The sequence below is a fragment of the Culex quinquefasciatus genome, chromosome 2, assembly GCF_015732765.1.
Source record: "Culex quinquefasciatus strain JHB chromosome 2, VPISU_Cqui_1.0_pri_paternal, whole genome shotgun sequence".
In the NCBI taxonomy this organism is placed as follows: Eukaryota; Metazoa; Arthropoda; class Insecta; order Diptera; family Culicidae; genus Culex; species Culex quinquefasciatus.
This window is the reverse complement of record NC_051862.1, coordinates 93,797,658-93,809,793: the sequence shown is the minus strand read 5'-3', so window position 1 is coordinate 93,809,793 and position 12,136 is coordinate 93,797,658. Positions and strand designations below refer to the sequence as shown.

Below are 12,136 nucleotides of genomic sequence, written 5' to 3'. Positions count from 1 at the left end.
GCGGTGGATTCAGAATAAAGACGCCTATCAACCAAAGATCATCTGTCATCCGATAGAAAAATCATGCAAGTTTCGCAACACCTATTCCCACACTAGAAAAACAACTCAGACTCAATTAATAAAGCAACTTTTCCATCAAAAAGCTGAAATTTCGGATAAAAACCACAAAAAAACACAATTTTATTAGTTTTCCTAGATTTTCGGTTTATCGACTTTTATTATTTTTTTCTTGCCATTTTTCAGAATTTTATAAACTTTTTTTTTGTTTTGTTTGTTTGAATTGTTTTAGATACTTGCATTTGTTTGTTTATAATGTGTGTGTGTTTGCTTGTGTTTGCTTTCACCGCCATTCCCTCGTTATTTTTTTTTTTTTTCATTTTTCGCTTATGCTTCTTGCTAGCTTCACTTTCCTTTTTTTTATAATATTCAGTTTTCAACCATTCTTCTCGCCGCGTTTTTTTTTTTTTCTCATTCTAGTAATTTCAATCTTCTAATATTGTGTTTGCGTGTGTTTGTAGTGTTTAATGTTTTTTGTAAGGTTTTTTCTTCATTTTCATCTGTCTCTTGTATATGCACGTGAGTTTTCATGTGTGTGTGTGTGTTTTTCTTTGCTGTGTATTTCTCTCAATTGTTATGCAGAGCTTGGGTTACCTTTTACACTGTAGAAAATAAATAAAACTTTTTTTTATCTTTAAATATAGAACTTAAAAGAAACTCATGCTCGCGCGCGCACCACTACAAAGTGTGTTACAATTTGTCAGCTTGCAGTTTTTTTTTTCACTAATTGTAACATTCTTGCAGCATTTTTTGTCGTAGTGTGTGTAGGTCATAGTTTTGTTTATTCATTTTCGTTTAAGAGTTTGCAGTTTCACTTACACACTGTCGCGTTTAACCTACATCAATTTCTACGGTTTTCTTTTGTTATGTTTGTTTTGTTTTATCCATCGAACATGATTTCAGTAAAGTTTTTTTTTCTTCTTTTGTTGCGTGTTAATGCATGTGAATGTGTGTGTTTCTTGTTTTTATCATATGATAATTGAAAACTGAACTGAAGGCTTCTCCTCGACGGTCTCTCTCGTTTCTCTTCTGCCTGGCGCGCCCTTCTTCGCATTCAATTTTACGCAGGTTATATTTTACGACAAATAATGATTATACTCAAATATAGTTTACGTTTGTTTTGTTATATTTATTTTATAATAAGAATAATTCATTAATAAAGTGAATTACTAATGTAATTGTTTTGAAACTTTCTCCCTTTCATCATTAATATATAGTTGCTATAATATGCATTTTCATTAATTATGTGTTTCATTTCTTTTATTAAACTGTATTAAGCTAGAGTAGTCTTCATGAGTAGACACACTTTTCTCCTCCACTGTTTGCTCATTTATGTTTGTTTGTTTTACTTGTTTTATTCAATTATTTGATTTCAAGTTCTGTATCATTCGAAAATCCCTGTTCCTTGGATTCCACCTTCTTCGCAGAATTTCCCTCCACATTTTGTAGCTTTCCTTTCTCTCAACATTTTAGCATTGACGATAAACACGGTTAAATTGTGTGGTTTTGGTTGGGCGGTTAGTTTAGGGGTAGGTTACGCATATTTGCTTGCTTCCTTATTCCGGCTAGGGTAAAGTGTCTAGTTAGGGCTGTGTGGGTGTGTGTCTTCCAAAAAATAGAAGGAACCGAAATTTTCACCTTCTTTTGCACAGAAGAGCAACTCAGGCGAAAACGAATCTAGCGAGAAGAAAAAATACCACCACATTCTCTCCCTTTCTACCTCTCAATCAATCAAACAATCAAGCAATCTCGCCTAAGTAAGTCCGAAAATCATTCAAAGTCGATTTTTTATTTGTTTTGTTAGCCATTGTTTAGAGTGAAGCTCAGTCAAACCGATTCATTTCACTGATTATAAAGAGGGCGCTTCAAAGCTGCGTTTGCCTTTTACTTTTTCTCCTCCTCCATTCTTACAAATGTAACGCGTGAATGTTTGTTTGTTGTTGCTGTGTGTGTTTGTTTAAGGTTATATTTTACGTCGATATTACGGTGATATTTTTTCTGTCAGCAAATGTTTTTCTTCCACTTCCATCCACAAGTTTACCTCCCCGTCATCATATGAAGTATCAGTGTTTTTTTGTTTTGTTTTGTCCCATCAACTATTTTAATTAATAAATATGTTTGTTTTTGTTTTGTTTACCAATAATACATAATTTGCGATAGACTACAATGTTTTGTTTTTTTTCCTTGCCTTCGTTTTTTTCCTTTTCATAGTTGAAATGTGCATTTTGTCTCTGTTGACGCACATCGTAGCGGATGTGGTCCTGTGTGTCGGGGGTGAAACTTGTGATCCGGTAAGTAAAAACGCGCGATAACTTGGGACGACTTTATTAGTTGGAAAAGTACAGCAATTACTGTGTCTAGTACGGTTTATTCTCTTCTACTTAACTTGGCCCCTGAGGAGGGGTGACTGTCCCAGTCGACCATCTGGTCAGAAGTGTTTTTGTGGGAAGTGTCTAGTCTAGTTCTAAGCTCGTCAAGTTCTTTGCGACCGGGAAGTCTACAAAACACTACAAAAGACAAACCACTTCGTGTTCTGAAACGACTACAAACATTGAACATAAAGGTACACGAAGGGCTACTGAGATAGTGTGTGTGGTGTTACATAATCTACAGTGTTGTCTGAAAGTGTTTCTACATGATCGTCAAAAATGAGTGAACCTGGGCGTGAACATACCGCCCGCCTTGAAAGGCCGAAGGCTTTCAACAAAATTAAGTCCTAACAGCCCTACTTTTCTTAACCTACTATCACAGTTTCTTTTAAATTTCTTCGTCTGGTATTATGTTGATTGCGTTGGGCTGTTGACTGGGTTCACGCCGACGATGTTCTGCTGCTTGTTGTTGACGATGGGCCGAATCGAGGGATGACAGCAACCTGAGAGGGTGGAAAGCGCTGAGCTTTTGTACGGAAGGATGAATGTGTTGGTACTTAACTTGGTGCGGGGGTGGAGCGGCAGTTCTGGCCCGTCCGACCACGAACGCGCCACTCCTCGTGCCTTGTTGCTGTGTCCTCGATTGCCGTAGACTGTGGCAAGAGCGATCGATTCGCTCACTTGCCGAAGACGCCGCGCGCCTTGCGCTGGCGCGGCCGTGGGATGTCGCTACCACACTGCGATGAAGCGACCGTTGAAAACACCGCCGCCAAATAGGCGCGGTCGAAGACGATGTTGTTGGTGGGCGCGTTGCCACCGGTTCCGCTCCTCGTTGAGCAGACTTGGTGTGGAGATTCCATCGCTGACGTCACGCTTCTCGAACTTGCTGATTCTGGAGACGGCTGACAAGGGTACGTCTACCCCGACAATCGTGTGACGACTCGTGCAGCATTGGCCACTGCTGCAGGTCGTGGAGATGACGATGAGCATCGGTTGTGTTGACGTCAGGAAGTGTCGACCACGTCGACCGCGTACGATGCCAATGACTGGCATTCCAGAGATGTTCCAGCAGGACCTGTGAGGGAAGCTGATTGAGCTACTGCGTAAACAATAGTCAACAGGTACTTATCTTGGGGAAGTGGCGGGGTGGCTGTTCTGGCCCGTCCGACCACGAAACGCGCCACCCCCAAATGCCTCGGTGCTGGAACTCCGCTTTCAGCATTTGGCTCGCTGAACTGGTGCTGATTTGGTGCCTCGTGCACCGCCCTAACATAGGGGTAAGCGTAGTGTTTCTGCGGCTTGCGCGCCGCTCGGGGACCGCCGTGTTGCGGTCATGCGACGATCGTGTCACCGTCGCCGTCGTTGCTCGGGTGAGCTGGTGTCAGCGGCACTTGCGCCGCCCGCCGTGGAAGTAAAAGTGCGGCCTGTCGCCGCTCGTCGTGGCTGTGGCGCCACTTGAGAGTGCAGCGACTGTGCTGCCCTTGTGTGCGTGGACTGTATGTGAGTGTTTGGATGTACTGCGGCTTGCGCGCCGCCCGCCGTGTGCTGCACCGGTTGTGCAGCTTCGTTACCGTGGTGTGGTGGTTTGCGGCCTCTGCGCCGCCCTTGGAAGTGTCAGCGGCCTTGGTGCCGCCCGCCATGAACTGCTGCTGTTTCCTGCTTGTGCGTGTGCGTGTGCCACCGTTGTGGCCGACTTGGGTTCCACCGTGTGTGGATCTTGGTGCCTCCAGTGAGGGCTTGAGTGTGCCAGCTGTGTGGCCGTAGGTTGCCTCCGTGGAGGCCTTGGAAGGTGCCACCATGATGTGGCCGGATTGTGGGACCAGGTGTCCCCGTTGACCATGACGTCACCCGTTTGCTCGTGACTTCAATCCATCTCCGCGAGCCCAGAGAGGAAGGTGGCCGAAGACGGCCGGACCGATGCTGCTGTACACTTCAGCATGGCCGGGATTCCAACCGGTGTTGGAGGAGATTCTGCTCTTGGCGAACAGACCGTGGGTTGGTGACGTCGATGGGGGATGTTGAACGACGCGGTAGATCGGTTCTACCCGCCACGAACCAACTTGACTTCCAGCGCCATGGTGCGCTGGCCTTACTTGCGCAGGAAACTGGGATGCTCGCGCTCGGCGTTCCGAGGCAGCCTCTTCTTCTTCGGGGACGCGCGCTGCGTCCGACAGCAGGGTTGGTTGGCTCCCGGCGCTCCGAGTGAGCCACTTCTTGGGGAAACGCTCGCCGCGTCCGATGGCAGGGTTGGTTCTCGGCGTGAAAGGTCTCCGGCAGTCCGTCCGACTGCGGAGAGTGTGGTGACCTCCAGTCCGTCCGACTGCGAGGTGCGAGATGGCAGCTCGTGGCGCTGCCCAGTACTTACTGGTCGTCGACCGGCTGGCCGACCAAAGCTGTTGGCGTTCTCAGTCTAGGATGGCTGCGATGCGTTTGTGCAAGTCGTGGTGATTGCACTTTGTGTGAAGATGTTGAGCAGTCCAGCACACCGATCCTGAGGGTTTGAAGCGACTAAATCACTGGTCAAACTGCATAATTGAAAAATACTTATCTCAGGATGGTGGTGGGGGGCTGTTCTGGCCCGTCCGACCACGAACGCGCCGCCCCTCAGGCTTTAGAGCTGGATCCTGCCTTCAACGTATTGCGTGCTGAGTCGATCGTCCGAAACCGGACCACAAGCCCAAAGAATAGGCGCCCCTGCGACGCCTCTGAACTTTTCTGCTGATGATCGGATGCATCTCACAGCTTCCCTGCTGTCGTGAGCTGCACGTAGCGATGTGTGTGCACCTAGTGTTCACCAACAGAACACTAGCACTTGAGCGCGGTTCTTCAGCTCTGGTCGCATTGGACAACACGTTGCGCTGGGCTTCGGCCCGTTCTTGCGATTGCACTTCTTCAATGAATCAAAATGCACTCGCGACACTGGCAAACCGATTTTGCACCGACGATCGAACCAAACTTCCATCGGACTGCACCCGCGAACCGACGAGGTTTGTTTACCTTTTTGCCTCTCTCACGTATTTTTGCTCACTTCTCGCGTCTCACTTTTCTCTCCGAAAGCAAGGTTCGTAGAAACGGGTAGGTTCGCGAGGTTGATGCGATTTCGAAAACATTGTTGCTGCATGGGTTGGCGCAGACTTCTTCACATGTTTGTTCGTGCGAAACTCTCGTGTGCCGGTCGACGTTTGACCGACATTTTCTTCTTGAGCGGTGCCATTTTCTTTCCGGAGAAATGGCGTCCGCGACCATCACGATTTTCCGCGTATCATTCTCGTAACGCACAACGTTCACGTCACGAGTTTTTCTGCAGACCTTTGCGGAGGCACTACAGACGGAAACTAGCACACCTTCTTTACGCGACTTCGAAAAGTTGTAACGCACTGACAGTTCTCGTTTTGTTTTGTTTTTCACCTTCTGACTGTTCGCGGTGCACTTTTCATCTCGGTTTTGTTCGGAGTTTTTTCAACGGTTTGGACGGTTTCGCGGTCAAGTTCACGGCGGAGTGATTCTTCTAGTGGTCGTATCACGATGGCGGAATCGTGCTACGTGGTCATCAGGACAGGATGGCGGATCTTGTGGACAGAATACTCTGCAGAGTCGGAAGATGGCGAATCCTTCCGACGGACTTGGTGCACTTCTGATGCACTTTTCGACGCGGGATTTTGGATGCACACTCAGGAAGTTCTTTCATGCTAGCACTGCGGTTTGCGTTTCAGCTTTCTTCTTTACAGGTGAGAAGCGGACGGGACTTCTCCGTTTGGGTACGGTACCGTAGCGGTAGGAATGGCGCTCGGGCCATTTTCACTGAACGGAACTTGATACGCGGCGCCATCGCGGACTTCTTTACCGGCGGATTTGTCCTTCGACTTCGCGGTTCCCGACACACAATCCGGTTCGATCGGACCAAAATGTTGACGCACATCGTAGCGGATGTGGTCCTGTGTGTCGGGGGTGAAACTTGTGATCCGGTAAGTAAAAACGCGCGATAACTTGGGACGACTTTATTAGTTGGAAAAGTACAGCAATTACTGTGTCTAGTACGGTTTATTCTCTACTTAACTTGGCCCCTGAGGAGGGGTGACTGTCCCAGTCGACCATCTGGTCAGAAGTGTTTTTGTGGGAAGTGTCTAGTCTAGTTCTAAGCTCGTCAAGTTCTTTGCGACCGGGAAGTCTACAAAACACTACAAAAGACAAACCACTTCGTGTTCTGAAACGACTACAAACATTGAACATAAAGGTACACGAAGGGCTACTGAGATAGTGTGTGTGGTGTTACATAATCTACAGTGTTGTCTGAAAGTGTTTCTACATGATCGTCAAAAATGAGTGAACCTGGGCGTGAACAGTCTCTTTCTCTGTAAGTAACTCCATGTTTTCTTTCTTTTGTGTTCACTTGACAATTTATTACCGCTTCTTCTTCTTTACACTTTACTTCTTCTTGGAATCGTGATCCTTGCCCGCATCATCTAGTACGACTTTGTCATTGCTACCGGGTTTACCGCCGCCGCCCATGTTCTGATCGTTCATTACGTTCACGTGACCGCCTGGAAGATGCAAAAGCAGAAATAGCCAATTGTTTAGAACTTGAGAAATAGAACAACTTCGTATTGTTAAACCTAGCTCTACTAAAGAAACGTGACTCTCTCGGAATTCAAGTGACTTGGAAAAATGCAAGCATAATGAACGACTGATAAACTGAAGAATGAAAACATTATTTTAAAGAAACAGTGATTAAAAACCTTCCCTAAGCACCGTTGCTTGGATGGTATGTCGTCTTCAAACTTTGCAACGTGTAGTAGGCCATGTCTACAGCAGCTCAAATGGTCAAGGGCATACTGGCAGGGTTCTATCATTTCCAGCTCTGGCAGGAGTTTTCGAACTATTCCAGCAGGATTCTGGCTGAACCAGTCCTGCTAGCTTGTTAGTGACTGCAAAACGGTTATCTCAGCTTACATTACTTTACTTTTACTGTCACTGGACTCGTTCCTAGCCTCTTATTGTCAAATTCCGCTGTTGAATTCCCACACATTCCAGATCTTACTCCACTCAGTTCAACCAGTTTTGACGTGGCGCCCCTCCGTCGCGTTCTATCGTGTACCGAATTGAACAACAACTTCACCGGATTGGTTGTCTAATTCGGTTGGCGTGTTTGCCGTAGAGTTAAGCCAGTTTGTCGTTCACCTCCATAAAATGTTCTCACGTACGCCGCCAAAGATCGTCCTACGCACCGTTTGAAAATTTCAAGCGCTTGCAGGCTCTCCTCAAGCATCAACCACGTCTCGTTCCGGTAGAGAACGACCGGTCTTATCAGCGTTTCGTATATGGTGTATTTTGTACGCCAGGGAAGGTGACCGGCCGTACTGCGCCTTGATGAGGTTGATGATCCTCTCCATTGGAACACCCTTGCGTCCAAGAGCTTTCCACAGGTTTTCGTGGTGGAGACGTTCAAACGCTTTTTCATAATCAACGAAGGCCAGATGGAGAGAATCCTGGAATGAGTTGACCTGTTTGAAGATGACACAGAGTGTCACTATGTGATCCACGCATGATCGGTCACTGCGGAACCCTGCTTGCTGCCGTCGAAGAGATTCGTCGATCTTCGATTTGATCTTGCATAAGATCACTTTGCATAGGACTTTCAGAGCTATGCACAGCAGCGTGATGCCACGTCAGTTGTCCCAGTCGACCGGAAAAGTCGCGGTGTCCCAGATTTTGCTGAAAAGCCGATGCAGCATCCGATTTCTGCAGAGACCCGATCTATTCCTAGCGCTTCTCCAGACTTCATACATTTCACGGCTTCCTCAATCTCCCTGAGCGTAGGTGGACTTAAGTTCGCCCGGTTGATCCGCCTCACATTTTGCGGATGGTACTGCGGGCATCCACGTCCAAGATGCGAGATTTGTAGCAGCTGCTCAAAATGCTCGAACCATCGTTTAAGCTGATCAGCTGGATCGGTAATCAGCTGACCGCTCCTGTCTTTCACCAGTATGCGCGTATTCATCCTGGCACCACACCAACGTCGCGAAATGTCATATAGGAGGCTCATGTCGCCTTTGTTAGCAGCATTCTCTCCCTCGTAGGCAAGGGAATCCGTCCAGACTCTCTTTACCCACCTGCAAGAGCGCTTTACAGCCTTTTCCAGTTCGGCGTAAGATTGGCGTGTACGTGTCTCCGTCACCTTTGTCCTTGATGAACTGCCACTCCTCTTCAACAGTGCTGTCCGAAACCTCCGAGGCTCGAGCCTGGAGCTCACCGACAAAAGCCCTGCGTATTTCGGGATGCCTCAGACGTTGCACGTTTAACCTACAAGCAACTTTCTCCTCTTGCCGGACCGTAGTCGTTTTCCGCCGACAACGAGGTGGTGGTTGGGTGCAATGTCGGCGCTGCGCATATTCCGCACGTCCGGCTACAAAATCCTCTGTTCAATCCGACAGACGACTGAAGATGATCTGAGGCAGCACTTTGTCGGCCGCGTTGAGAATGGTGATAGCTCGATAGTTCTCACATTCCAACTTGTCCCCCTTCTGGTAGATCGGGCATAAAACTCCCTCTTTCCACTCCTCCGGTAGCTGTTCTGTATCCCCCCTGCTTTGTTGTTCGTCAGCTCCATGATGGCATCCTTACCTTCCCTCATCGTGGCTCTTCTCCACCGTCCAGCGCTTCCCCCGTCGCCTTGGTACACCGCCTCTGTGCCGTCCAGGTGTTCGCCACATTTCGACTCGTGGCATGAAGCCGTTCCGGGATTGACTGAGTTTCTTGTAGAACTTGCGGGTTTCGTTGGAGCGATACAGCTGTTCCATGTCCTGGCACTCCAACTCTTCCAAGCGGCGCTTCTTATCCCGGAAGAGATGGGTTTGCTGTCTTCGCAACTGTTTGTACGTCTCTTTGTCCCACGCTGCTTTCTTCCAGTCCAAAATCGCCTAACATTCCTCGTCGAACCAGCCGTTCCGTCGAACTCGGTTTTGCATTGATGGCTGCTTCCATATGGCTCCAGCAGGCCTCCAGAGCGGCTTCGGCAAGCTCACCCTCGACAGGCAACGCAGCTTCGAGTTCCCGCGCGTACGGAGTAGCGACCTCGTGGTCCTTGAGTCACTCCAGATTATACCGCTGCGGGCGACGGTACCGGATCTTGTTGACTTCGGACAGGCGTTGGCGCAGCTTTGCCACCACCAGGTAATTTTCCGAGTCGATGTCCGCGCCGCGGTAGGCTCTGACGTCGATTATATCCGAGAAGTGCTGACCAGGGTTGTGAGTGATGTTTTATGGAATTTTTGTTCCTTCTTGTCGATGATTGTTTGGATAGTTGTTTTGCTGTAACCATTGATTCTCGCTGTCTCAAATATGTACTCCAATTCTTTCTGTTTTCGCTTATGGGCCAAGTTGTCATCCTGTGTATAAAGTTAGACTGCCATTTTCTGACAATTACTTAAATCTTGCTTATTTTTTCCAGGAGTCACAAACAAAAAGTTTTAGGGTACTAACGACCAATAGGAAAACAGTTTACAAAATTTCAAAAAAGAAGGAACATGAAATAGAAACGTAACAAAGAAGTGCAGAAAAGGCAAACTACAGTTATAAACAGTGGATTTTACGTAACAGTATTAAAATGGGGCCATCAAAAAGTAATGAGAAGCTAAAAATTCAGTAGTCACTTGAGTTCCTCCCTCGAGAGTCTGCTTACGCTAACAAGAAAGAAAGAATGATAAAACAGTTAGAAAAAATCAACAAAGCGGTAGTACCATCGTTACGGTGTCCGGGGGACCGTGTTTTCGCACGCAACTCGCAGAGGATGATTGATTGATTGATATTGTGATCGAGTGTGGAGTGGAGTGAGGAGGGAGAGAACCGACCGGTTGCTGTCGTCTACTCACCTCGATTTCCACCACCTTGGCCGCCGTAGTAGTGCTTGTTCGGATTTCCGCCGCCACCTCCGCCGCCCATGACCTGGGCCATGTTCGGGGGTTGGCCGGGTTGGCCACCGCCGGGCTGCTGGTGGTTCGATTGGCGCATTGGCCGCTGCTGGTGCATTCCCGGAACCGGCGGCTGCGAGTAGTTGGTCGGTCGCTGAATCGGCGCCGGATACCGGCCTGCTCCGGGCTGTTGCTGCTGCTGCTGGTTCGGCGGCATCATGTTCCGGTTGGCACCCGGTTGCTGCTGCTGTTGCGGGTGCTGCTGCTGCTGCGGGTTAGGCTGCTGCTGGTTCTGCTGTTGTTGGGCGTTTTGTTGCTGATTTTGCTGCTGCTGTTGCTGTTGCTGCATCAGCTGGTTCTGGAGTTCCCACTGCGAAAGAAATAACAACTCAGTTAACAACTCGTCCCACGACAAATCACAACACATTTCATGCAAACTAGGACAAGAGAAAGAGAGAGTGAGAGAGATTTGAGCCGAAAAAGTTAAAAGGAAGGAAAACTCGAACTGACCGTTGTCGTTGCATAGCCCTTGTGATGTGGCGGACTTGCTTGGGGTGGAATCTGTTTCAAGTTAGCTAAGCCGTCGGAATTTAAAGGGCTTTTCAGCTGTCGACCGTTCTGCGAATGAAAACAGAGGAGAAGACACAATGGGAGAGAGAGAGTGATAAAACCCTCGTTTTAGTTACAACCAACAACAGCAACGACAAAAATGTGGGTGTGCGTTATTATGGAGCTAAACTAACAAACGAACACAGAAAACATGAAAAACAACACCATAGATGATGCTTATTGCTAATTATTCTAGTCAAAATGGGTACTAAAATCATGTGGCAAGTGACACACAATACTCAATGCAATTACAGAATGGAATGAAAGATCGAAAAATGACCACACTTGACTATCAAATATCAAATTAAAATAAAAAAAAATAAAATAAAAAACTTTAAATATTAATCGTAAGACAAAATTCAAAAATACTATCTTTTGTTCTGAACAAATGGAAAGTGAGCGGAAGATCTTCACGTTCCCAACCACTGTAGATTCAGAAAAGTGTGTTCTTGTTATAATATTCGGGCTCAATCTCAATCCATTACAACGAATCGTCTTTGTGGTTAACTTTACGCAGTAGGCCTGGCCAATGAGAAGAAGGATGTTTGGAGAGATCACAGATTTTTCATCTCCAGTAGGCCGTTGCAAATATTTTTCAAAATTTATGTCGATTTTGACAACGAATCCTAGCCAGACGGTTTCAGTGAGTATCGAAGGCTACTCAACAACTTATTGGGATGTTTTTGGCAGGGTGGCCACTCAAATACCATTTTCGAATTCCCGACTTTTAAATAACCTCAAATAGAAATATTGCAAATCGAATAATGTTTGGATAGTTAACATTAACCATCGAATAAAATTCCAAAAAATCGAACAAGAAATTCAAACAAATGACAATTTTAGACAAAAAAATTAAACTTAACAACATACTTAGACAATATACTTCAAAATACACTGAACCTCCGGTGGATGGTCACTTTTTCGTTTTTTCGTGTATTATTAACACTTAAGGCTCTGAAAGGCATCATCCCCCAATCGGCCATTTGGCGGCCATGTTTGTTTTAGAAAAACATTCAAATCTTGATTCTTAAGTAACATTTCATAGGGTCATCAGATCTTCGATACTTTTGATAGGTTTTTTGATTACGCATCTAACGGTGGGTTGCATGCAGGGTGGCCACCAGATTTCGATTTTCAATTTCCCGGTTTTTTCCCGGTTCACTACTCACGACGATGTTTTTTTGGTACCTTTTT

The 12,136-nt window shown here is 46.7% G+C and overlaps 1 protein-coding gene across 1 annotated transcript; it reads right to left on the bottom strand.

Annotated features, from left to right (window-relative positions):
• Nucleotides 1–411: 411 nt before the first annotated feature.
• LOC6046932 (neurogenic protein mastermind) lies at nt 412–11,009 on the bottom strand. The gene is made up of 4 exons (XM_038253557.1): nt 10,844–11,009; nt 10,295–10,703; nt 6,775–6,967; nt 412–2,290 (listed from the first exon to the last, which is right to left on the bottom strand). The coding sequence occupies exons 2-3, from the start codon at nt 10,680–10,682 to the stop codon at nt 6,852–6,854; spliced, it is 504 nt and encodes a 167-aa protein (XP_038109485.1). The 5' UTR covers nt 10,683–10,703; nt 10,844–11,009; the 3' UTR covers nt 412–2,290; nt 6,775–6,851.
• Between the last annotated feature and the right edge of the window lie 1,127 nt (nt 11,010–12,136).

What these genes read in the sequence shown, in the direction of transcription:
- LOC6046932 (XM_038253557.1), bottom strand. Translation starts at nt 10,682, where the DNA reads ATGCAGCAACAGCAACAGCAGCAGCAAAATCAGCAACAAAACGCCCAA. An exon ending in CCAAGGTGGTGGAAATCGAG is followed by an intron (nt 6,968 to 10,294) that starts GTGAGTAGACGA and finishes TGCATCTTCCAG; the next exon opens with GCGGTCACGTGAACGTAATG.